The sequence below is a fragment of the Sylvia atricapilla genome, chromosome 3, assembly GCF_009819655.1.
Source record: "Sylvia atricapilla isolate bSylAtr1 chromosome 3, bSylAtr1.pri, whole genome shotgun sequence".
Lineage (NCBI taxonomy): Eukaryota > Metazoa > Chordata > Aves > Passeriformes > Sylviidae > Sylvia > Sylvia atricapilla.
The window spans coordinates 52,896,334-52,923,503 of NC_089142.1; the positions used below are offsets into that span (position 1 = coordinate 52,896,334).

General features: G+C 43.3%; 1 protein-coding gene across 1 annotated transcript in view; it reads left to right on the top strand.

Moving 5' to 3' along the window:
* The first annotated feature begins 2,676 nt into the window (after window positions 1–2,676).
* RSPO3 (R-spondin 3) overlaps window positions 2,677–27,170 on the top strand; it is a 58,822-nt gene continuing 34,328 nt past the window's right edge. Inside the window, exon 1 of the mRNA XM_066315347.1 lies at window positions 2,677–2,999. Coding sequence (XP_066171444.1) covers window positions 2,903–2,999 — 97 coding nt within the window. The 5' untranslated portion in view covers window positions 2,677–2,902. The remainder of the gene's footprint in view (window positions 3,000–27,170) is intronic.

The following is a 27,170-nucleotide window of genomic DNA, read 5'->3' on the forward strand; positions in this document are numbered from 1 at the left end:
CCGATTCATCTGTTTCGCTTGCAAGGAAACACTACATCCAGCTTCCTCCACAGTGTGTGCTCCTGCTGGCGCTTCTCACGTCTCCTGGACTGATGAGGGAAGGCTTCTGGTGTGCTGGATCCCCCCGAAACCGATCGTCCACCGCCCGCAGGCCCAGGCACAGCTGCGCAGCCCCGCACGGCCCAGCCCGGCCGCTGGCTCTGCCTCCCCAGGGCTGATGTCAGCCTGAACTTTGCCGCTGATATCTCATCCATCGGGATGAGCGACATAAACAGAGAATTGCACGCCAGAGTTTTGCTCTGGAACAAGCTTCTTCCACACATTTCAACAATATAAATCTTCCCCTTTTATCGCAGGATGGCAGTAACTGTTTATGGGTTCAGTTTGTTATTGTTGTTGGGTGGTTTTCTTCCCCCCTAATGGGGCTGGTTTGTGGAGGCAACCAGGTTCCTGGCGTCCTCTCACCCTGCTGCTTTTTGGATCCTGTCTTGAGTCAAGGCACAGCTTTTGTTTTCTCCTCGATCCATGTCTCTGCCCCTCTTCCACAGCAAATAAACCACCTCTGTCCCCTGCTGCTGGTCACTCATGCATACCCTGCCCTACTGCTCGGCCCTCGGTTGGTGCACACTCGACAAGTCGGTTTGGCTGAGGCTCTTGGGTGACCCATGCTGTCCCTGGGGCTGTCTCCCAACACATCTGTCCCATGCATCTTTCCTGGAACAGGGACACAGCGAAGGGAAGAGGCTGGAGAGACAGTGAGCAGAGTTTCTCAGTCGTGCTTTGTCAGGGCAAGGAGAGGGAGCGCACTCCCCATTTGTTTAATGTTTTCCTTATGTTTCTCGCGGATCGTTTATTTTTTGACATGCTTTCTCTGCCCACTGGTGCTAATGCTGCTCGAGTGAGTCGGCTGGCTAGCTGCAGGTTGGCTCACATACATATCCCATCCTTTCTTCACTGCCTTGTTTATTTATGCCACTCATGTAGCTTGCTCAGCTATTTATACGCACACACCAGCACACAAGAAATTTCAATCTCCAACGAAACAAAACATCGAGACAAATGCACTTTCTACGTGTCAGGGTAGCCCCTAGTTTTGTCTGCTGAATGATTTTTATTTTATGCCTCTCTGGCAATCCCACCCCATCCGGCTCAAGTATCCTGGATTAGAAAGACTTTCCCCAGAGTCCTTTTCAAAGGGAGCCTCCCACAGACCTTTAAATCCCCCACATTTTATGGTGCCGATATTTAACAGCTCTGAGAGGGACAGCGGCGGGGGGAGAGAGTGGGGAAAACAGTTACAAACAAGAGTAGCCGCTCCTCACACCATTGAGGTTCCTGATGCGATCAGCGCCGGTTTAACACGGCTCACTCTCTCATCCCAGCGATAGGCACCGAGATAAGAAGGCAAGCAAGAAAGGACTCAGTGAAGTCGCCAGTTTTACCTTGAATCAACCTCACCGTTGTAGCCTTCCCCTTCACCCCAAAAGGAAACCCTTGCCGGAGAAAAGAAAGGCGATACCCTTCTGTCAAACAGGCGGCCTCAGCTGAGCTGTGCCCTTGCTGCCGGCGCTCTGCTGAGGGTCCCGGAGGCAAGGGCGGGAGGCGGCCGTGTTCACCCCCGGGCTCACGGCTTCGCTCGACCCCAGCCCGGGGCCAGCCCCGTGTCTCGCCTGCCGCCAGCAGGCCGTGGGGACGGTCCCTGGCCCCGGCAGGACACGCAGGTTTGCTCTGTCCCGTCCCGCCGCAAAAGCCAGGCCGGAAAACCCCTGCCCAGCGGGGAAAGACCACAACGGAGAAAATCCCGAGAGGCTGGAGACCCTCCCCGCACAGCGCCCCACACCCATCTCCCCACCTCCACTGCGAGCCGGGATGTAAGGGGCAAATTCGGGGAAAAGAGGATGCTGCGTGTGTCCCCCTCAGCAGGGAAGGGGCTGAGCACCCCGCCCCGTCCCCCCGACGACTGGGGGCGCCCCTCCCCACGGAGGGGCCGGGGCGCGGGGGGCAGCGGCATCTCCGCCGTGACCCCGGGAAGGCCGGCGGCGGAGGGGAGGCGAGCGGAGACCTGCGGGAGGGGGCTGCCAGCGGGGCTGCAGAGCCCGGCCGCCCGCGGGCCCCGCTGCCGGAGGATGCTCGGGAGCCGATGCGCAGACGGGGGCTCGGCCGGGAGCGGGGAGCCTCCTCCCGCCGTGCCGGGGCGCTGGGGCTCGCCTCCTCCCGGCCCGGCCAGCCCCGCCCCGGGCCTCTCCCCCGGGGCCCCGCTCAGGAGCAGCTCCCGCATGAAGCCCGGGGGCTCCTGGTCGGCGGGCGGGAGAGCCGGGGGGGCCCGGCCCACCTGCGCCCCGCGGCTGGCGGTGCCCGCGGCGCAGAGCGCGGCTGCTCCGGATCGGCGGCGGCGGGGCTGGGTCCTCCCTCTGCCCCCCCGCCGCTCCCGCCCTCGCACACTCCTCTCCCACCGCCATCCATCCATCCGTCCTGTCGGCACCTCGCCCGCCCGGCGCACACACGGGCGCGCACAGCCGCACGCACCCCGGCACCCTCACAACATGCTGCCGGCCGCCGGCCCGGCATGGACCCCGGCGGCGGCTGCTCGGCTCCTCTCCGCTGCTGACTGCCCTCTGAGGTTTGCGGCAGGTAGCGGGGCAGATTGCTGGAAAGTGCAATAGGAAAAGCGAAGGGGAAGGGAAGAGAGAGGAAAAAAAAAAAAAAAAAAGGAAGAAAAAAAAAAGAGAAAAAAAAAAAAGGCAAAAGCTATCAAGCCGGCCAAGCCTAGCTTTGGATTTCAGTGCAGGTATTTCTGCTGCTCTGTTCATCCCTTGCCGCCTACCACCCCGGTTTATTATTTCTTTTTTTAAGGAAAGAAAAAAAGGACGAAAAGGAGAAGTCGAACTCTCAAAGGGTTACTATGCAATTGCGACTGATTTCTTGGTTTTTTATCACTTTGAACTTTATGGAATACATTGGCAGCCAGCACGCCTCCAGGGTACGGCGACAGGGAAGAAGTAAGTGCGAAGAGATTTATACTTTGATAACTTCTGCTTCCTCTCGTTGTGCTGTTCACCTGTCCGGGGGGTTCCGTGTCCCCGGTGCCCGGGCGAGTGCGCTGGGAACTAAATCCCGCGTCGGCGGCGCGGCCGAGCGGATTTGCAGGCAGTTTCATTCAATTGGAGGGATGAAGGCGATTTTTGACCTCTCTCTGCTTCTCTTTCTCACCTAACCGGGATGAGCATCGCGGGCTCTGGGAAGACCTGCGTCTGGTGCTTTACATTTTAATGCCTAGTAAAAGGGAACGTCTTTCCTTAGGTTTTTCCTCTTTCTGAAGGGAAAGGGCGGTGACAGGACAGGTAACTTTTCTGCCGGCATGCCCTAAGCGCCTTTCTCCATCCCGGTCGAGAAGCTCCCTTCCTCCCAGTTACGGGCAATACAGAATATCGCTATAGGCTAAGCCTGGCGCCCGGCGATGCGGAGGGGGACTGGGGTGTCTCGGCTCTGTCCAGCCCGCTGGCTTTCAGCCTCTGCTGGCCACTAGTCACCCATTGCCACCGTCCTGGGACTGTGGTCCCTGAATTTTTTAATTTAACGGATTTATCCGGCCGCGGTCCGTTTCCGCCCGGGTCCAGGGCAGAGGCAGGAGGCAGGCGGCGGCCCGGGGGGCGAGGGGCTGGAAGAAGCTCCCTGCCCCTCGTGAGGGTTAGAGAGAAGAGTCCCCCGTCATCGGGGAGGAAAGAATAGGGAGGTAGCAGCGAGTCGCCCCCTTGGGAAGTCGCTGTCCAGGTCGCGGGGCGCTGCCACGGTCGGGCGGTCTCTGGCTCCGGTGTCGGGGTGCGGCGTGGGCTCGAATCCGCGGTGACACCTCCTGCCGTGCCGCCGGCCGGAGCTCTGCCGTGACCCTGCCGCAAGGAGCCGTGGATGAGGCGGGATGCGGCAGCAGAGGCCGCCAGGACGTGCCCCTGACCCGGCCTCGGCACCCCGCCTGAATCGGACCCGCCGCTGTTTCTGGGGAGGAGGCATTTCCTGCGCACCTACCGCGGAGGGGCTGCTCATGCCTGTCCGCTCTCCCTGACAGCTGCAGACACCGAGGAAATGTCATAAAACACAGCAGCCTGCATTTCATCAGCAAGAAGTAACTGAGTTACTTCCTCAGGGAGGGGAGGTACTATTAGTTTAATTTTCTCCTGCTCAGCCTTCGCTCCCTTGCCCTGCTTGGCACGGCTGGCCCTTGAAAGCCTCCTTTGTATGGTTTGCCTCCTGCAAACAAGGTTTGATTCACCTAAAGTGCCCCTAAAGCGAAGCTGAGGACGAGAGAGACCGGGTCTCCAGCCCTCCGATCCCCACGGCCTCGCAGCGAGGGAGCACTAAGGGCTAAGTAAAACATGTCAGGGCATCCGATTTATTATCCTTGGCAAGGGAGGGCTCCGCAGCCTCCATCACTTCCCACCCACTCCTTTAACCCCTGGCAAGCTGCGGCTGCCCCCCAGCCCCAGCCGTAGGGGTACCCCGACGGGCGCGGCGGAGGCTCGGCCGCGGGCTGGGGGCACGGCAGGGCTCGGGGGGCAGGACGGCTCCGGGGGCGAGGGTGGCGGAGCGGGGCCGCCTCCTCCCGGGCTCGCTCCGGCACCTGGTGCGCGGCGCGCCGGGCCAGCGCCGGGCCGGCGGCGACCTCTGCTGTCCCGCGCCGCGGCGGGCAGCCCCGGGCTGCAGGTGCTCGGCTCCCGGCACGGCCCGGCACGGCCCGGGAGCTGCCCCACTCCCGGCGGGAGAAGGGAGGGCTGCCTCCTGCCCGCGGCCGCTGGCAGCGCTGGGCGCAGGGCAGCCGGCGCTTGGAAGCGTCGGGGCAGACGCGGTGTGCCCTCCCGGAGAGCGCCGTCCCACCTCGTTCGTCCTCAGACAACCTGCACAGCGGGGTAACTTTCGGGAAACAGAGACGGAAGTGTTGGCCGCGAGCGTTCGGCTGGTCGGTACACCCTGGAGAAGGTACTCAGCGCTCGCTCAAAGTTTTATGGTTAAAATGCAAGAGCTAAGATAAATTCAGAGCGGAAGAAGTGGCTGTAAAACCACAGCTAGAGGGTCAGAATGAAAATCTGGCGCGGTTTTTTGGCATTGAGGGCAAAAAGCCTTTCAGAACACCTCACCTGGACGTGGTATGCATCGTCTACTGGCCGAGGTCCTCATATCCAGCTGGTTGTAAAGCATGATTTGATATAAATAGTGTTTACTTGAATTGAAGCAAAAATTTAGAGAGTGAGTGTTTATGAAAGTTGTTATAAAAGTGGTTACGACCACTTGCACTAATCACTTTGGCTTAAAAAACGTATGAATCGCTGTTAGTGAAAACTGCAACTTGAAATAAATTACCGTGTGCAGATAAAGAAGACACCTGTCAAACTCATCTACTGTGTGGAAGACTTTCCCTGGATTTCTGTTTCTTTTGCTGAGATAGTCTCCTTTAATCATAAATCATAAGCACATTTCTAGGGAAATGTTTTTAAATTTCTCTTTAACTTACTTATTTTAAATATAGTACAAATAACTTCCCATCAAGCAGTCAGGGAGACCATGTTATTTTGTTTTGCTTATTATCAGAGTCTTCCATCCCATGTATTATATTGTAGACTTACATATTTTTACATAAAGAAATTATAAAACCTGAACTAATTCAGAATAGGCCATGCCAGACATTCAGCTGGTATAAATTGAAGTTCTTATGTTAGATTACCCTATCAGAATGATCTGGTCCTGAAGCATTACTTATTTTGTACCTATTGCCAAAGTAATCCTTAGTATGAGAAATGTCTAGTTTGTAATCTTTTTGCTCTTCTGACTCCTACGGAATTTTCTAGTTGGGGAATCTTAAATTTCTGTCCCATGATCAGTAGTAAAGATATAGTTGGCTATGGAGAGATAAAACTCCCCTGAAGTCAACAGAGTGCAGACAGATGATTGGGTCCAGAATTAGACATAGAACATGATCAATAAAAGTTAAAAAGCGAACATACCATTAGCAGAGAAATTTGTGATTTTATTCTGATAAGAGTAATTAAGCAATTAACAAAGTTGCTTGTTTGAGTCTTACAAGACAGAGTAATATGCAGCTGAGTATAGACTAGCGTGCCAATAAATAAGAATTTCTGTGTATTGGCCAGTGATTGCAGTTTGCTTAGAAAATAAAGAGGATCAAGTCAATAACTTCAAAATATTTTGGGTCTGAAGGCCACTTCCAACCCCCAAAACTTACTGCTGACAGTTCTGTACGTCTCTCACTGACCTTCTAACAGACAGAAATAAAGTATTACTTGCCGCGGATCTGTGAGTGACCGGCAGACCATTTGCCACAACCCTGTGGACTAGCAGTGAGCCATGGACTAAATTTGGAAATCTAGAATAATCAAAGTGATAGAAAATTCTGTATTTCTACCACACTCCTACATTTGTAAGTAAAATAATCTGTATGACTTTATGGAAATGCAATTTGGATGTAGAGCTCCCATGATTATTGGTAGCCCATCAAACTGCCTCCTGCCTTTCACTATAATGGCATGGCCAGGATACTTGGTCTTCCTTCCTTCCTTCCTTCCTTCCTTCCTTCCTTCCTTCCTTCCTTCCTTCCTTCCTTCCTTCCTTCCTTCCTTCCTTCCTTCCTTCCTTCCTTCCTTCCTTCCTTCCTTCCTTCCTTCCTTCCTTCCTTCCTTCCTTCCTTCCTTCCTTCCTTCCTTCCTTCCTTCCTTCCTTCCTTCCTTCCTTCCTTCCTTCCTTCCTTCCTTCCTTCCTTCCTTCCTTCCTTCCTTCCTTCCTTCCTTCCTTCCTTCCTTCCTTCCTTCCTTCCTTCCTTCCTTCCTTCCTTCCTTCCTTCCTTCCTTCCTTCCTTCCTTCCTTCCTTCCTTCCTTCCTTCCTTCTTTCCTTCCTTCCTTCCTTCTTTCCTTCCTTCCTTCCTTCCTTCCTTCCTTCCTTCCTTCCTTCCTTCCTTCCTTCCTTCCTTCCCTCCTGCCTGCCTTCTTGCCTGCCTTCCATTGTTCTTCTGTCCATTTCTCTGCTGATGTGAGACTGCAGGTCTTCCAGCATCTGCTTCTGGTCACAATTACTGGTGAAGGGCTCCAGTCTGCAAACACTCTGTATCTCTGGCTTGGTTTGCATTCAACTACTTACAAAATCAAAATTAGGGAGATGTGTAACAGCCCATTTGCAAGCATAGCTATATTAATTAATATATATTAAAAAAAAACCAACCAGGAAAATACTGATAAAACACCAACTGGTAAAATTACATCTTCAGCCTTTTAATATTCTTGTGCAGAGTGTATTTCACATGGAGGTAGAATATCAGCAAGAAAAAGGGAATTACATTATTAGTTAAGATAACACTTCATTGTAGAAGCAATACTTTTAATAGTTCATCACCTATATATATATTCTTGATATCTACATGTCTAGGGTTGGCATGTCACAGATGTCAGCACTACAGAGTTTGTATGTAATATAGATGTTGCTACCGATTTTTAAAAATAGAAATAAGTTTGTATCTCAGTGCAACAGTTTAAAGCAGAAGTTAGCCAAGCAAGCAACCACCAAGCAGCACCCCTTGGTCAGGATTGAATTACTGTTACCTCTCTTTCAAAAGGTGTTTGTATGCTGCTGATAATTTTTTTCTGTGATGTTTTCATATTAGCGCTGTGAGGGTAAATACTTTGCTGGTGACAAGTGTGCCCTTTCTTTTTTTTTTTTTTTTCTTTTTTTTTTTTTTTTTTCAGTGAAGCTATGTTTCTCAATTTTTGGATAAGAATCTATGTAAAAATAGATGGTAAAATTCCCATTGCAGTCACTGAAAGCAGAAGCTGTTCCATCATGTTGTCATAAACTGTGAACATATTTCATTGTAGTGATATCTTAAAAAATTAAATACCAGAAAATCACTACTAATCGCTGAAAGCATTAGAAGCATGAGAGGTATAGACTGCTTGTGTTTTTTGTTTGCTTTTTTTTTTTAAATAACTCTATATGTATGTAAATCTGTGCCTGATCTACCAGCATGTGTGGAACAATAAGTGTTGTTATCCCAGGAGACTAAAGGACGTTACTGACCAGTGCGCATTTCATACCTGACATCTGAAAGGGTGATAATTTAATTTTTTTCCTATGACATGCTGAAAACATTTCTTATATTGTATAAAATTCACGTTACACTTTAAATACACATATTACCACAACTTCTCAGACATTTATGTAGGATGGTATACCTGAAAATACGTGAAAAGTCCTATTTCTCTCTACAGAAAGAATAAAATATTTCTGTTATTAGTGAGATAGTTTTAGAGCTTGAACCTGCCCTCTTTGCTTTCAGTGGAGAAAGTCCTATGGACTGTGCTGGAGCTGGAATGCGCTTTTTCTGCAAGATCTCAGGATACGTTCTGAGTTTGGAAGAAATCCCATACTAAAATTCTTGGAAAATTGCATGATTCAAATATGTACAGCTCCTAAAGAGGATAAAACAATGCCTCTTACCTTTCAAAACTGTGATACTTAAGCTGCTTTGGAGGCAGTCTCTTTCTTAATCATATGAAAAGTACAACTATTTTACTACTTCCACCTATTGAGTAAACTGAAGCCAAACAAGTTAACTGAGACTAATTTCTTCTTTTGAGCTTTGCCCTTAGTGTACCAAGCCTTTGCCAATCCCCATTCTGCTGTTTCTTCTTGCTATAAATTTTTCACTAGAGACAATGGAAGTTATACCTGATAAAATCTGAGCTAGAACTCAAAAAGCAGACTTATTTTCTCTTGCTTAGCATGCTCATTTTGCCTTCTGGTTTGCCAAGCAAGTGTGCTGGCTTGACCACTGCACTTTATCGCTAACATTAACAGGCTGTCTGTCATTTCATACTCAATCATTTATAGACAGTGACTACTAGCAACACTCCTCCATTAAAATTATGGATGTTCTTAAGAAGGATTTTTTTCCCCATGGTGAATTGTCCCTTTTGCTTGAAATTAAATTAGAAGTTGCAAAAGCTTGGTGGAAGAGATATAAAACCTTATATAAAAAAATTTTTGTCTCACTTCTAATTTTGGAGTCTGAACTACTCAAAATCACTTTGCCAATTTTTTTACCGAAATAATTCTGAACAAAGCAATCTTATCAGATGACAAAAGGCAGCTGAAACCATGTATGTTTTTATACAAAAGGCTGTCTGTCTGCTATTACCACAAACAACGTTTCAGAAAAAAGTACTCAGAGAACATTTATTCATGCAAAACTGCAAAACGTGCTATGGCTCTAAAAAAAAAAAAAAAAAAAAAAAAAAAAAGAAAAAAGATGAGAGTTGGCGACGGCAGAATGATTACAATTAGATGTTTTGTCATAATAAAATCTAACAGATTTTATTAATGAGTACTTTAACCTTATTTTTGTTGCTAGTACAGAGCAGTGCGATGAGCAATGCTACTTAAGGAACAATTGTAATATGGTTGTGTGACAGCTGGCTAATAAACATTTTTGTGCACTTCAGTTTCTAGATTATGACCTATCGACCCTGCATTTAAAAATGCTAGTGTTATTAAATTTTAGTTATTTTATTTATTATTAAATGTTAGTTAATGATACTCCTGTGATCAAACATAGCAGTCACTGAAGTGAAGGAGCCACAAAACACATTTTGCTCCAGTGCTCCTAGGCAAGAACTCACCTATGGGGACCAGACCTGAACCAGGAAAGCCTTTGGCTGTGCCAGTGGCACTGAGCTCCTGCCAGCTTGAAGCAGCACCTCAGCCTTGCATTGATATTTTGGCTCCACACAACAGGATAATTGGGAGGAAGAACATAAAGGAATGCTTATAGTAGTACTTTTAAATAAAAGTAAAACCTCAAACCACAGGTTTACACCAAGTTCTCGTAGTGCTGCTATAAACTTTATCCTTTCAAACTTCTTAATGTGTGTCAGTATTACATCCTGACAGGTTTTGTGTTTAAAATTGCAAGGTCTTAGATGGGATTTCAGACATTTAATATTTTCTGCAGGGTGAAGAAAATTTTTGGGCACTGTAAAATGACACAGGAGGTCATTGATAGATGTTGGGATAGTAACGATGTGTGATTCCTGTGGCTTCCTGTAAAGTGCAAGGGCAAACACAGAGAGGCTCACTTCCAAGGACAGGACACAGGGTACCTAAGGTGTGTCTGGGACAGGATTTAAATATGAGTCCCTCACCTTCAATAATGCCTAATTTTCACCTCACCCTTGAAACATGGACATTTCTCAGATGCTCTGTCATTTCTAACGTGGTGTTTCATCTTACTGGCATTGAGCATCTATCTGAGCTCAGGTCCCTTCATGCAGAGACTTTGAGATTTTCTCTTAAAGAAACCCTGTGTTAAAAAAATGCAGTGAATAAATAGCGACAAACAATAAATATATCAATACCAAGTTCCTCCACACAGACCATACAATATTGCAGATGATTGCTTACTGGCATTGGAAGAAAGTCACATGCATTCCTACTCCATACACATCCCTCAAGTCCTTGCCTTTCCCGTGCAAACTAAAATTGGTGTGATCAGCAATCTGAGATTACATGCAAATCCAGGTGAAAAAACCCAGTTTATTAGAGCATATCAATACAGATAGGCTAGAGTCATGCTATATGGAAGAATTATTTTAGCTTAGATTTTCAGTTCCTGGCCAAATAGTTTTAGCAGCTAAGCTTTTGGATATCTTAAGGGGCAGCAAGGCTGCTGCTCCCTTCTTGGTGTGTTTCAGAAGAAAAGAGTGAATTCTTTTTTCTTTTGTTAAAGAATGTACTGGTTTGCAGTGCTGTGTAGTGCAGTGCCAGGACACCTAAATTCCCTGGAAATCCAGGATTTGATACAGTTTCTGACCTCATCAGGCCAGGTTAACACTCCTTTGTTCAGCGTGCTGGATTTTGTCCCTTTTGTAGGCACCCAACCCTTCTCACCTACTAAAAGGCAACTGAAATATCTTGCTCAGAGCTGCCAGCTGTACTTTGATGGAGATGTCACTGGAGTACATCATGACACAAAGCAGGATGTTCAGAACAGCATAAATCCTCTACCAAGCACCAGCTCATCTGCCCCACTTCTCCCCAAATAATTCCTTGGGTACACAGTTTCACAGGTGATAGTGTTTTCATGGAAAGTCACAGCAGAGATAGGGCTTGAAATTCAGCTTCCCTTCAGGGTGAGGGCTTTGTTTCAAGGGGAAGGAAGACAAGGTTCTCACGTGAACCAGAATCATAGAAGCAACCAGCTGGTGGAACAAGATTTCCATTGCATTCCTTGAAAAACTTTTACGAATATCCACATGAACCAGAGCTACTAAAACCTGACACTTTAATATGTTTACAAAGTTTATGTATGTTATCAGCACATGCAATACTCCCATTAGGATTTATTACAGGTTTCTTTAGCAACAACATTTTTTATCATAACAGCTCAACTGGTCAGAGAGAGGAAAACAGCCAGTTTCTCCAGAGTGAGCCTCCCACGCACACTTGCCCAGCATTATTGAGTTGCTTATTCATGAAGATTACACAAACCAATGTCGGCAAGTGTTTCATAACCTTGTTTCCTTTTCCTAGAATGTTCATAATTAATTTCACTTTTTTCTATGCCACTGAATAATGAGTTGCTGGTGTTATTTTACTTGATGTCATTGCCAAGTGAAAAACTAGCCCTCCAAAACAGAAAAGTGGGAGCAAAGGCTATTTGTTCAACACGGGAGTCAGAAGATGTTAAGTGCAAGTACTTCACAAACACATGGGGATGGATGAGGATTCCAGAAAGTTTTAGTATAACACAGAACTAAAAATAATCAGCTGAAATGAGACTGTCTTGTGCTGGGCACACTGGCTGCTGATGTGTAATAGACAAGATCCTGAAGGCCTGGAAGGCAAATAAATGACATGATTTTGTGTTTTGAAAAAAACAAAACCAAAACCAAAAAACAACCCACAGAAAAGAAACCAAAGCAGTTTCTGTTTTGCAGTCCAAAATGAAATCACACATTTGTCTCTTGTGTTTTATGAAAAGTTAGGCAATTGACAAGTTTCAGAGTTGAGGGCGTATTAAAAGGGAAAGTAGAATTCTGTGTGAAAGTGTGGGATTTATAAGCTATGCCATGTCCTAGACAAGTGTTTTTAGGATCAAGGCCCTGACTTGAAGAATGAAATTATTTAAATGTATTTAAATGTGTTTTTTAAGCTACCAGTTGAGGAGAAGTTTCAGATGTGTAAAAATCTGCCAGTAGGATTCAATTTCAAGTGACTGGCAGCAAAAGGGTATCCTCATCACTGCTTAGGTCATCTATTATTTCTGAAGAATAGACCAAAGTCATTTTGACGAACAGATAAACATAAAAAACAAGTCCCCAAGACAGCTTGTCGATAAAAATATTGCATTTTTTCTCCATTGGCATAATTTATTTTTGCTAAAACCTACAAAATCAATACGATTCAAAAGTGCTTATTCTCCTCCATGGCTATAAGGTTCTTTCATCTGAGTAATTAACTAAGATACTAATCCTGCTTCAAAGCCCCAGCTTCCTTCAAACATATGTCTTAGAATAAGTAAGCTGCCACATTACTAACTTTGAGTTCAGTATATATAACAAGCAGTGACACATACGTTATGGTTGTGTGGTGTCGATCACTCTACGAATATGAAAATTATTGAGGAAGTTCCTAACAGGCTTTCATTTATGAGGAATCTACATATTGTGCCTGGATACTCTGCTAAACACAAGTCTTCCCAAGCTTTATAGAGGTTAGAAGCACTGACTGGGGAGTGATCAGAGTTGGGGAATCTGACTACTTGCTGCCAGGATCTGGCCGGCCACAAAGGAAACTGTGAACTGTACCCTTTCAAGATGAGGACAGGCTGCTATTCACCTCTTTCTGAAATCACATAATTTCTAGCTACCCAGTGAGCAGAGAAGTTAATTTCTCCCTCAGGAGAAATCACACCTGAGTCGAGATAAAATAGATTAATCAAAAGGGTAGCCTTCTCTTGCATTTCCTTACTTTCTTGATTATGTGAGAGAGGAGGATTCTAACCATAGCTACCACTAAAAGACCACCAAACATTATGAAAGTCAATCCATAATCGTTTCTGATGCCTTGCACAATTTCTTGAAAAGTAAGTTATTCATTTATGAAACTTGCTGGTTGAACCTTCTAGTCTGATTCCATGATTCGCTGTGGTTACTTCTGGGAACAGGAAAAAGGGCCTGTGTTTTTCATCTGGATGTATACAGAGACCTTGGACACATCTTGTTCAAAAGAGATCAGTCACAGAAATTGCAATACTGCATATAAGAGAGCTTATTCAAAAGTAGAATTTTCCATCTCCCTTGACGTCCACAGAAACATTCTCTGGCTTATATAGTTAATTCCCTGGAAAACTCTGAGCCTACAGCTGTTGTCCTAGAACTGGAAAAACTCATGCTCATGCATTGTCATCTCCCCCTTCTCCCCTACACATTAATATCTATGTCTGTATATACGCATTCCCATACATACACAAAAGTTCACATTAACACAAGCAAAAATTAAAGTATTTTCACTTAGAGATTGTCTTAAAATATAGGTGAAATTTATGTTGACAACCTCAGATAGAGGTTTTTGACTCCACGGGAAGTTCTTTGGTTTGTCTGAAAACTTCATCTCTTCTCCCACTGTTCTTATCTTCTTTTTGGTCATGGAAAACAAAAAATTAGTTTTATGTGGGTTAAACAAAATGCCAAATTAAAGAACAACAAAAAAATTGACTGGGGAAGCTTGTTGGGGAACCCTCTTTTCTTTCTGATGAGCTTAGCATGCTTTAAACTGTACCAGAAAATTATATGGACCTTTCCTTTTTTGGTTCTGAGACCTTTCTTGCTTTTCAAATGACCTGTATCACTATGCTGGGAATTTTACTTAGCCACTTGGAAGGAAGATGATGCTCCAGAGGTAATGCTCTGGGCAGGGAAAATTGATGGTGCCAGTGCAAAGAGTCTTTCCTTGCCACTGTGACAATGCAGCAGAACTGCTGCTAATGTTCCTGGGGTTGTGCATATGGGTACATCTGTGCATGTGCAAGGAAAGACAATATTCCTCTCTTATATCAGCAAACAGAATGTCATGATCATGAAGCACATGCCATATTAACCCTAGGGTTTCAATTAGAGCCTCTGCATCGTTTTTAGTGGGAGATGGTTTTGGCAGAATAAACATGTCACAAAGGTTAAGGGACTGATTCTGCTTCTAGTTACAGCTCATGTCATGAGGCAAATATCTCCCAGAGCCCTGCCAGCATAAAATTTGCATGTGCACAGAATCCAGCCTAAATGTTTATACAGGCTACTAAAAAAACATGATAAGTGGGAGTTTTTTTGTTGCCAATCACCAAGAAAAGGAGCAGAAATGCAATTCTCTTTGTGAGTTGCTGGTACAGGACATGAGGGTATTCCTGTCTTTTGTCAGAGAACAGCTGCAATTTGCCACTTACAAGTGTAGGAGAGATATTTTTATGGCTTTCCCCATGCTGCACTTATTCACCCTGCCGGCACTGTGTATTTCTGAGCGTTTTCCTTCTTCGCCTTCCCTCTCTTGCTACAGATATTGAACCTGAGCACTGTGTCTCAAAGTAGTGCCTGAAGTAATTCACGGAATGACCAGACTAGACCAGACTAGGAAATAAGTAAGCACAGAAATAGACACAAAATGTTGTGTTTTTTTAAGTGGCAAGTGGTAGAGGAAGTAATAAGTCTAGATCAGCTCCATTAGCCTGCCAGATTTAATACATGTATGATCCATGTCCTTCTCGTAATCCATTCAACACATGGATCCAGCCCAAGCCTATTGGAAATGACAACTAGCAGGTGAATGCATTGAATCTGAACCAGAATTCACATGTGATCATACATCCAACACACAGGAGGTACAATAATGTGCCTTTTGTCAAATCAACTTTTTAAAATATTTATTTTCTCAGTGTCTTAGCAATTTCTGCTTTTCTTTAGTGTCACCCCACAGGAACATGTTTTTGGTGGTCTCTTGCCTTTACTCTCTTGTTTGTATCTACAACCAAATTTCTTCCTTAACATAATTTTCCCTTTTGATGTCTCAACATCATTTTCCCTTTCAATTACAAATTATTGCAACTTATGTTGCTGACACCAGGGTTTTGGGGAGAAATGGTGGAAAGAGAAAGGATGCTCTTGGGCTGTGGTGTGATGACTTGATGGTAGCAGTGGGTTTCTTGGTGAGAGGAAAGAATCAGTGAACAACTTGATTTACAGAGAGAGATTGTAAAAACAAGCCATGAGTCTCTACATATACAGAAAGATGTGAATCCTTGGAGCTTATGTCAGATATAAGAAAGGATGGGAAGATTTGCACAGACTAACAGAGAACATAGCCCTGAGGTCCATCAAATACAAGAATATGAAGTGTGGAGCTTGTAAAATGGTGGGCTATTCTGAATGCATCAGCTGGCATCAAACATGTCTATGGCTGTTTGACCAAGCACAGATACCAAACTATGCATCCAGTCTATCTACTGCTCTCTCCTTCAGAGACCAGCGGAGAAAACCACACAACTTGCAAAAATATTGAGGGAGGAGGAAATCCCCCCTCTCAATGTTGTGCTTCTCCTCACCGTCTTACCAGGGGTAGTCAAGCTGTGTGGCAGGGCAGTTGGCCTTGACTCAGTATAACTTACAAATTGTTCAGAAGTAGAATCCTCCTCCTCAGCTGTGTTGTGTCACACAAGATGGGCAGCAGAGTTCCTCAGCTGAACTACAACGTTTAGCTCTGCTCATTGCACTCTATAAGCATTTCCCAGCTCTTGTAATGCCTGATGGTCCCAACTTTCCCTATGCCTTTCTCCAACACATTTAATTCTTCAAAGCTCTGCACATCTTTATTCTCTCTTGTGACAGGAGCTGAACAATGTCCACAAATGGAAATTTCTCCTCCTCCTCTTGGCTTGCTGTGGAGCCATAATCCCCCTTCCCCAATATATTCAGTCTAAGTGGATTTACAGACTTAGTCTGACAGTTTCTGAAATAAAAATTCTCTGGTTCACAGCAGAGTGCAAGCACTGCTGTCTCTACAGGCAGGCCAGTGCTTCTTGTTCTCTTTAAGATGGACTCGCTCCGATGACGCAGGGGCAGAGGAGGTACCACACCCTGTCCAGCCGTCGGCCTCGTGTTCAGACAGCTCTCTCAGCTGCCAGTTCTTCTTTAAGGTTTTACAATGAAAACATTTCAAACAAACATCAGATGAAAGCAATTTTGAGTCTAAATCAAGCATGGCCAGGTTTGCATTGGTGATTTATTGGTGCAAGTCATCAGCTCCTATTACCTTTTTCTTGAGCCATGCAATTCTCTGGCTTCCAGACATTTCTAGGGCCTGATTCCTTTCCTACTGAAGTTAATAGGAGGTTTTGCCACTGATTTCAATAGGAGGCCTCTAGCTTTCCAACCTTCTGCCTATAGAGTCTTGAAGTGCTTCCAGGTTTCCATCATAGTCTGCGGTTCCCCTCTTAAAGTCAATTGGACATTAACAGATTGCCTGGGTCCACACCTTTGGATAGAGAAAAGCTCCAGATCTGATTCAGCGCTCACTCACACACCAGCTTTATACCCCAGTGGAGTTCCTCCTGATTTATATTGGCAGGAAAGTGAGGTCCAATGTTACTTATGCCTGGGTCATTGCCAGCAGAACACGGAGAGAATTCAAGTCACTTGTTATCCCCTTCCCCACACCTCTCAATCACAGCATAAATGTATGTACATGTATGTGGATATATTAGAATCATCTGGACCCTTTTAAGTTATTTGCCATTGAAACTGACTTCAAATTCAAGTTTTAAAGTTGAAATAACAAAGAAAGAAAAAAGAGTCAGAAGGGAGCCAGCTGCAAGGGTACTCAAAATTTTCATCAGTCTACAGGACACTCCTAATAACATATTTTACTACTTTGTAGTGAACTTTCTTTGCTTCTGCCATAAATATATTCCCTATGCTGTAAATGAATAGCTTGCAAGCTCAGTAAAGTTAATATAGAAGAATAAATCTTAACTACCTAATGTCAGGTCAGAAACATAAATCTTATCTAATATGCCAGGTCAGAAGGAAAGAATACTTTTCGCTGAAAATAGCAAATACTTTCCAGTGCAGAGTCGAAACTTATTTTTCTCTTTAAAAAAATGTGCTGCCCCTAATAAGATGGGTTGAACAGTCTCTTTTTAGAATCTCCAAAAGAAAAATAAACACATAGAGCAGAGTTAATTTATAAAATGCTCTGAAGTTTATCTTGGCAGAACAGTTGTAGGCAGTGAGAGTTCTCTCCCTCTCACACATGCGTTCATACACACACACACACACACAAGAGACACACACATATTTCAAAATTAGGACAGGCCTTTACAATAGCAAATGCTACAGAAAACTTAAATATCTGGGTAAATTCATAGGTTCTTATTCATGCAAGGCTCTCATTTTAAAGTCAATGGAAATTTTTCCAAAGAAAGACAACAATCTCTGGTGCCTTTTTGTGTAAGTACAGACCTGCTGTGTCACAGTGGGGGATAGTGAGACACACAAGTGCCTCGTGTCTCGGGCCCCCCTCCCACGTACCAGCACTTCTGCCAACTGTAAAGCAGCGATGCTGCTTTATCCTCTCCTGCCTGCCCAAGACCCCACTTGTTAGACGCAGCTGGACAGCCTGGTGGGTGATCTGCTAGCCAGCAGCTGCTGGCACATAGGTCCCTCCCAGTAGCCATAGGCTCCTACTGCTGCCCATTCTCTTGTTCCTCCTCCACACCTGCTTCACACCATACACCCTGCTCTCACCAGAGCCAAGGTAACTTCAGGGGCTGAAGGGATGAGGCCCACCAAGGGCTTTCTTTCACAGTATTAGCTTTATTTATTTTAAAGTCAATATCAACCTGTGTCAGGGGGGCACAACAACAGGGAGATACTGCAGGTTCAAATCTACCAGCCAAGAGATTGTCCAAGCACAGCAGGTGCTATGCTGACACCCCCAAGCAATTTGGAGCTCCTCGACCTCTTGTAGTAGCCACTGGCCTTTCATGCAGTTTATTTACTTCAATGTCTGCAAAGCAAACAGTCAAACAGTCATTTTCCCCAAGATAATCAAGAATAGAGGCAGTTTTACATGACCAAAGCACAACTTGATGCTAGGGTGTACACAGTCCTCTGGACCATTCTTGCTCAGTGCCACCAAGCTACTCAATGCAGAACCTGTCTCACTAAAACCCCACAGAAGGATGCAAAAAGTGGGTCCTCTCCTCTCCTCTCCTCTCCTCTCCTCTCCTCTCCTCTCCTCCTCCTCTCCTCTCCTCTCCTCTCCTCTCCTCTCCTCTCCTCCTCTCCTCTCCTCATCCTCTCCTCTCCTCTCCTCTCCTCTCCTCTCCTCTCCTCTCCTCTCCTCTCCTCTCCTCTCCTCTCCTCTCCTCCTCTCCTCTCCTCTCCTCTCCTCTCCTCTCCTCTCCTCTCCTCTCCTCTCCTCTCCTCTCCTCTCCTCTCCTCTCCTCTCCTCTCCTCTCCTCTCCTCTCCTCTCCTCTCTCCTTCCTTTTTGACTGCTGGAAAGTTGCCAGTAATGTCCAGCATTTGGTCTGACAACTGTTCTACTGTAAATGTTTAGAAGAAACCATTAGAGATTAAACAAAGTGTAAGTAACTGCTCCTAAGTGATAGCTCTTATTAATGTTTCCAGCTATAGGCTCTTTACAAATGAGTATGAAAGTTCTGCCTCTAGATTGCTTGTAAGAAAGGGCAAGACAGAAGGCAGCAACCAGAACACAGTGTAATTTGAGCATCAGTGTGTTATCATTACAAATATCAGCTCAGAGATAACATTCTGTAGAGTGTGTACCATGCTTGCAAATCTTCCAGACAGCAATGGGCAGAGTGCCTTACCCTGACCAAAGTCTTTTAAATGATCCACAAGATCAGATTCAGAAATCTTTGCTTTTCTCTGGTCTGCCCCAAAAATATAACCTCTCCCCTGCCCCCCAAAAACCCAACCCCAAACCACTAAGTCCCCTTCCACCTCAAAATGTATCATGAATTGTCATGTGTTACAGGAGAAAAGACAAGCATTGGTCTGGTGGATTTTTTTTAACTTTTATTGCATTCCAAAATTAGCCTGTTTATCCAATATCTTAAATGTTCTCAGTGCAGTAGGATATTAGTAGCAGAGAAAGGATGAACACTAATACTGTTCTGGAGCTTATTATGAAATACTTAAAAAGTAATTCTAGCAGAAGTCTCTTTCCAGTGGACATAATTTTGAGAATAAAAAATGCTGGTTTTGCAACTGAGATGTATGAAGATCAATAAACACATCTACATGTTAGCCAAATTCTTTGCTTAAAAAATAAATGATATTCTAGGAACACAGTGAAGAGCTGGTATATGTCTATGTGGTGCATACCATAGCAGACTTCTCTATCATGACAGAGGTTGGTGATAGAGATTTTTAAAATTTTAGTTACTTTATTTATTGTCAGTTATCAGTGAGTAGAATGTCCTAGTTCAAATACAGAAGGGGTAAAAATTGGATACAACATTTGACTCCAGTGTCCACCTTGAACAGGTTAAGTCCTGAAAGAAAAAGGCTGGGAGCTTATCCAGACCACTTATGATGTTTTCCCAGGGTGGAAATATCTGGTACTCGCAAATGATGCACATAAGGTAGACCTCTTAGCATCACATCTAATTTTTGAATCTACCAGTCTGCTTCTCATTTCTTGTCCCCTCATCTTAAATAAAATGTCTGGATATGGTTTCTGGGTTATCCTAGACATCAGTCTGTGCTCATCCTTTCAACTCAGCTTCATAGTCATATCCAACCTTTCAAAATTAGTCACCATTTTCTGTAAGTGACTTTAGATTGTAGCTGGAGAAATCAATAAAAGCAACCTGGACAACTGGGAGGGTTAGGTATGAGCTACTGAGCAGGAACGTGCTGACTTGGTTGGTACTCCCATCTCTGATGATGGTGACTCATGGAATCGGAGGCTTCTGTGTCACAGCAGGGAAGGCAGTTTATCCTCTTCTGTACTTCTGTGTGTGCATAAGTAGGAGTTTAAGAAGGCCAAGCAGAAGAGATACTCATGCTCTAGAAAAGCTGTAGAGGGGCAGACTCAGTGGTCTCTTCAAGAAAGAGGAAGATTAGTAAACTAGTGGATTAGACAAGTAGCTAAGACACAGCTAAGACACAGCAAGAGAAAATTACGTGAAATCAAAAGGATACTATCTTGATATTCTCCCATACTCCATCTTGCACAAATATATAATGGTAAAATCAACAAATCTCCTACTATCTGCTTACTTACACTGATGCCTCATTCAGCAGATATGCTACATAGAAGCCTTACCAGACAGACATAAAATTCCAATTTTCTTCATAAGGCAACAACGTAGAGTTTGTTATAAAGAAATTAAAGTTTATTTATTTTCTGAAATCCTCTGTGAAACAAGTGGTTCTCAAATCCCAAAGAAAATATTGGCTCATTACCTTATATTAAAATACGGCACTTTTATTTGCTTTTATCCACTATAACTCCATTTTTTAAATCATTAGAATTAGATTGATAAGCATAACACAACCCACTGTGAGTAAGAAAACTGTGATATTGCTGATACTGTCTTAAGGCAAAATACTAACAAAAGGCTACCTTGCCAGCATGTGTCCCTAGACAGGGCCACAGTGGCAAGGGATGTTAGAAGGTGCCCGGCATAAACTGTTTAATCTAGTCAATGATTCCTTTCCCAGGCACAATAATTTATGGCTAAGGTACAGCGTGCTTTTAAAAAGATATCTCACCTCTGATTTTGAAATATACGTGTGACTGAGATTATACTGCCTCCCTGAGACTGCTGCAATGATTTTATCTACCAGGGCTTTCAAATCTCACTGATGCCTGTTTTCAACCATGGATCGGTTCTATCTTTACTTCCAATGGTAGATATCATTATCACATAGATATTTTAGGGGCAATGTTTTGTTACAGACTGGTGTGTGGTGGGTTTTTGGCTTTGGAGTTTTTTTTGTTTTGTTTTTTTGGGGGGGTTGTTTTGGTTTTTTTGAGTTTTGGGGGGGTTTGTTTGTTTGTTTGTTTTTGGTTGGGTTTTTTTGGGGGGGTTGTTTTGTTTTGTTTTACTGCCTACACAAAGAACTGCTGTTGAGAAGTGTGCTCAGACAAGGCTGGTTTTGGAGAAAACAGTCCCCTATGCCAGTTAGAGACTTTACTATGCTCTTTTTTGTTTAAGAGCAGGCTTGACTGAGGCCCCAGCATGTCTCAGCTCAGACCTGTTCTATGCCAGTGAAAGCCTTTTGGTGATAAATATTCATGTTCTTTGCTTACAAAGTTGTTACGAGAGAATTGGGGCAGGGACTAAGACAGCACTGTCCCTATGTTGTGACCAAGAAACTGTGTTCCCTCTGCAAGTGAAGACATGAGGACATCCCAATTTCCCTCATTGCTGTGCCCTGCCTGCCACCAGCAGCTCTCAAGCATTATGAAGGAACAAGACACTTCAAAGCTTAGAGATCTTCATAGGTGGGAAAGTCACTGTGAGGTGATGCACTGTCCCTTCTTAATCCCTGCTACTGAGCCACTGCTTTGGTATGGGCTTTGGGATGGCTGTGCCTCCTCCTTGCAATACAAAGCAGAATAAGACCAATCTGGATTTGCTGGCAAGAGTCACAGCTTCAACCTGAGAGATTCCCCAAATGTCTCAGCTCAGACTGGTTATAGCAGGCATCAGACAGGCAGTGCATTTCCCATTCTTCTCCAAACATGTGTTGTTAAAGGTAATAAGGCCCCAAAAGCATTTACTTACATCGCGGAGCTGCATCTCATTTGATTGCCAAAAACTGCTTTGAGGACCACAAGGTGAAAAGTCCTACAGAACTGCACATATATTTGGAGTCTTACTGATGCTGTTGCTATGTGATTATATCATTTTCTCAGGGGTTTTAAGGAGGGTTGCAATCACAATAGTTTGCATTAATTATTCTCTTTTTTCCATGTACATGATAAACTTTGTAAATGTTTTCCCTGATCATTTGTCCTCCTTTTTATTTAGCTTGCCTTTGAACATCTCTTTCTAATTTTCTGTGAAAACACCTTTGTGGTGCTGGCTTTTTTCCATATGGAGTGTTACATATGATGTTGGTATGGAAAGTATTATAAGGCAAACAGCAGATTTAAGCTGAAAAAGATACTTTAGAGATTAATGAACAGGCTTTGAGTCTCTCCTTTTATAGGACACTGGTTTGAGTCTTACTGAAATCAAAGCAATCTGTTTGCCTTCCTATAAGGATATAGCTTAGTAGCTCCTTATGAAACTATTCAGTAAACTAAAAGTCAAACACCTTTATATTAAAAAAGGACTGAAATTATTATCTTTGTTGAGTCTCTTGCTGAGACACAAAGGAAGAGGGCTGCTGACTCCAAGCACTGCAGGAATCTTACTCCCAAATATAATGGCAATGATTTAAAATGCATGAACATTAATTTTAAAAAGTTAATAAGGAGTTCTAGAAGCCTTTCATAAGTCCTTTGAATTCACAGAGCTATGCTTTTCTCTGCAGTATTAGGGAAGAGAATATTTTTTCCAATCTTCTAAAAATAAGGAGAAATAATAATTGTTTTGCTCTCTGGAACACCATGAAAATGTGGTCATTATGTCAAAAATATTTGATTTTTTTTTCACCAGTACAAAATTATCCAAAACTATTGAGAAGCTAAAAAATAGAAATGTTTAAACTTTGAATTAGCTAATTACTGAGAAGTTCAAGGCATTATTTTCAAAGTTAGTATGTTAGGAGTTAGGCTTTTGCCTAATTCAGAAAGATAAGTGTCTGTACTAAGCACAAGAGCCTCCATTCAAGAACGAGTCCTTAATTTTAATCAGGTATTTAAGTCTAATTGAAGTCAAGGGGTCTGTAACATATGTGTGTAGGTAACCATATGCTGATGTGCTTTTTCAAATGGGGAGGAATTTAATCATGGGCTTACATGGTAATAGTATGGGGGGCTTTTTTTCCAGTTTGGTCTGGGTAGGCAGGAAGTAGCATAAAAGGGATCAAGAAACTTTAAAGCTTGTTAACTTAGTGTAGAGGAGAAAAAGAGCCTTTTATTTCCCTGAAATTTCTGACCTTTTTTGTTATTTTTCTTCTCCTTGTTGCTCTTTGCTCACCAACCACAGCTCTCGTTTGCTGTGGACAATTCCCAAAGGGAACATTCCTCACTGGAGTAACTTACCCAGCTCTTTTCCTTAATTTACAGTGAATACAGCACCCCTTGCAGAATCCATAGCAGACCCTTTGGCTGCAAGCCAGTGCTAATAGCATGTTTTCCAATAATCTAATCTCTTCAGTCACAGAGCAGAAATCAGAAAGTTAAAAGAACTGGCTTCTCAACTTGTCTCAGTCCACCTTTGAAATCTGTGCATGGAAATGTTGTGTGAATAGCTACAATAAATTGTTACCACACTTGCACCCATGACTCAGTAGTTGTGCCCATAACAATCTGATGTATATGAGAGAACCCTCTATAAAGCAAGGTTTAATGTGATGCCAGGAACAGACTCTCTTATGAAGGCTTGCATGTGCAAAGAAGCCAGAAATTTCAGCCAAAGCTGAGGACATAGTGTAAATATCCATGAATTAAACACCTCACAATCCTAAGAGATAGGTACTCTTTCTCCTTTGCTGATGAAAAAAAATTAAGCTCAAAGATGACAAAGCCAAAATTTCTAAGTTTGGCTATAGAAGTGAAGTAGCAATTGTTTGATTGGACTCCTGAACAAATAACTTCATTTTCAGACCTCTGACCACCTCCATTTTCTGCAGCCATTCTGAAAACAACAGTATATACACAGGAATGAAGCAGGAGATTAGTTTTCTCACTGGACACCCTAGATTTGAAAAAGTAGATTTTAGTACTTTACAATGCTAAAAAGGGACCTTAATGAGCCAACTTCATCAACCTTCAGACCCAAGAACCCCAAACTTTTTTCGAAGGCACATAACTCAGTGGTACCGCTAGGGAAAGATGAAGTAACCAGATGCTGAAAGTTAACCTATACCTTTTACCCTTTTCCACATGGATTCTTTTTCATGTGTGCTGGACTGTGTATATTTTTGCTTTGGAGGTGCAAAACTGACACCATCACAATAATTTTTCCTGGTTTCTAGCATCATGAAGAGCTCTGGTGGTCTCCAGATTACAAGTTGATAACTGGGTCTATCATTCCACCCAGGACTGGATCCCTTCACATAGGATTTTGATTGCTGTCACCAGGAGCATATGCTTGTTGGGTACTTGGGGTAGCTACCTCTGTGAGACAAATGGCTTGACTTGTTCTGTGCAAGTCCAGGAGGTCAAGGAGCCAGTAGAGGAGGATATTTTCATTCTAGGGCACAGCTCAGTCTTTCCTTTTGCTTGTTCCATTTTGGCATCTATTTGTGCCATTTTTAGCACAATTTTCTTGCAGCAGCCCAGCATTTTGAGTGGTGGTGGTGTGGTCATCTCACATCCAAGCCCTGTCTCATGGCAGCTCAACGTGGTGGCAAGCCACTAGCCACCAGCTGAGCTGCCAAATAGTCATCATCTTGGATGCTTTAAAAATAACTGCTGTGATTTCATGTTTTTCTAATATCTAGGGGATGCTGGGTTTTCACTGAAGCCTAACTGATTGTTGGTATAACTTATATTAGGCAGTTCTATTTACAGTAATGGGTTCTATTTCTATTGTTCATTCTACATCAGCATGACTTAATTAAGTTATAGCGTGACAAAACACAACCAAACAGTCTTCTCTTCCTCATTACTGGAGTTATTAGTAAAATGTTCTTCAACAGAGCATGTTGCAAAGTGCTAAGAATATTTTGCAAGCTGGCTAAGGCACCCAACACCTGAAAAAGCAGCTTTCTTAGGCCACAAAATAGTAAATGGATCATTTTTTGTGCAAGAACTCGGCCAGGAAGATGTGTCTTACAAATTTGTACTTGAATGTGCAGAACAATGTTGTATATGCACCCTCAGGATGCTGATCTGATCCAGCCTAAATTATGTGACTCCTTCCATTCTTACCATGAAAAACAAAAGTATATTTTTATGACCAGTTCTTCAATTGTGCATAAAAAGCGTCAGATGTCACTTTTGACGTGCATCTGTGATATTAAATAATGCATCAGACAAAAAAAGTCATCTTTAAAAATTATAGTTCATAGTTTGCCCATTCATCTTTCCAAATGTGAGGGGTTTTTTTCTGTTTAGGCTAGAGACAAATTTTAAAGACAAATTAGACTTTTTTCATTTTTTTTGCTATGGTACCGAAACACTGAAATGGCTTCAAAACCATTAAATTTGCAGCTCTTACTATAGAATGGCTAATAAGACTCATAACACTAACCTATAGTTTCCTAGACATTTAATTCTTGATTTTATATATAATTATTGGGCTATGAGGTTTTGTTTTTCTTTACCTAATATTGTCAATAGGTGGCCTCAGTTTATTTTTTTTACTATTGAATTTCTTTTTGCTTTTAAATTGAAATTCTAAATCTTATAATTCCTTATCACCTTTACAATGTTGCCATTGCTATTTTAAATTAAAACCACTCAGACAATTATTAATGGAATAAAATTCCATTAGACTATGATACTCCTCAAAAATAGAAATACTTTGTCAAATATTTTGACCAAGTTTGAAGTGTCAGCATTATACTGTTAATTGGATTTGGGATAACCAACATACTATTACAGATACTACATCCATTTAAAAAAAAAACCCAAAAAAACCAAAAACAAAAAACCAAAAACCAAACAGAAATTTTAATTCATTTTCTCTTCCAATCAACTGACCTGATTGGTGTGCGAATTCTCAGGGAAGTGGTGGTTTATCACCACATAGAAAATGAACCGTTTTTCTGCTTTTAGCACAAAATGGATGATAGCCTTGATTTTGTCACCAGCACCCCAATAATTCAGCTCAAATACTTTGTAGCACAGCTGTAGCTGAACAGTGAACTGCCTGCTGTGTGTCACTGCAGTGATGTCAGATGCATTATGGTTTTGGGGAAGTGAATGATGCTTGTAGCGAGCACTAAATTTCTTTCATGTGGGTCAGTGTGTGCAGCAGTGAAGCAGGTTGGGAAGGGAAAGACTCAGACTTCAAAGGGAAGGCAGCACGCAGAAGGGGTGATAAAGCAAGCCCTAGCTACGTGCCATTCATAGTTACTTCACTAGAAAATCCAGGCACACAGAGCTGTTGAACTGAGTCAGTTTCTCAGGAACTGGATGCCAACTTAAATCTCACCCATCCCATTACTTAATCCCAATCTAAACAGGCCATCCAATCACACTGCCCTCTAAAAATCAGATACTTATGCTCCAAACCATGGACTACACTGATGTTGATTAACAAATTAATGTCACCCCATTTTCTTCACAGGAGATTTAGCATTGATTTAGAGGCCCAGGACGTTTGTCAGTGAGTTCAAGCTGACTGGTGATGATGACTCTTGTCTGTTTTTCACCAGAGCTGAATTTGATTTCGCTTCATGCTGTTCATGTTTTGAAGTCAGAAACTTTTGTCTTCTTTCTCTTTTAGACTAGCATGGCTCCCAGTGACATGAGGGAAAGGTGAAAACAGTTGGATCATCATTTGCTGAGTGTCGCTACATAGCACTGCAGCAGAGAAGTGGTCACTAGAACTAGTATTTCAATCATTAATTTCAATTTAGAATTTTGGACAGTATTTTGTGTCACTGGCAGATGGATGGTCCAGTCAGCCTGGAGAAGTTAGTCTTTTTTATTCGTGAAAATGTAAGATCAGAGTTTTTTCTTGTTACAAATTGTAGAACACAATTTATAGAGATTTTTCCAGCACTGGAATTAAGATATTCCTTAATACCTATACTATGACTTGAAATCTTGATGTGAGTCTTGAACTTAAAGAGACATGCTCCATTTCAATGTTTGCAGGTGTCAGTCTAGAACAGTCCCACTGCAAACAATATACTTGGGGCTTCCAGTTAGCTTCAGTATGGTATGAATTTAATCATTACACAGAAAAAAATAATTTCATTCAGTACAAACTTTTGATCAGTTCACTTAGGAAAATACATTAAATTG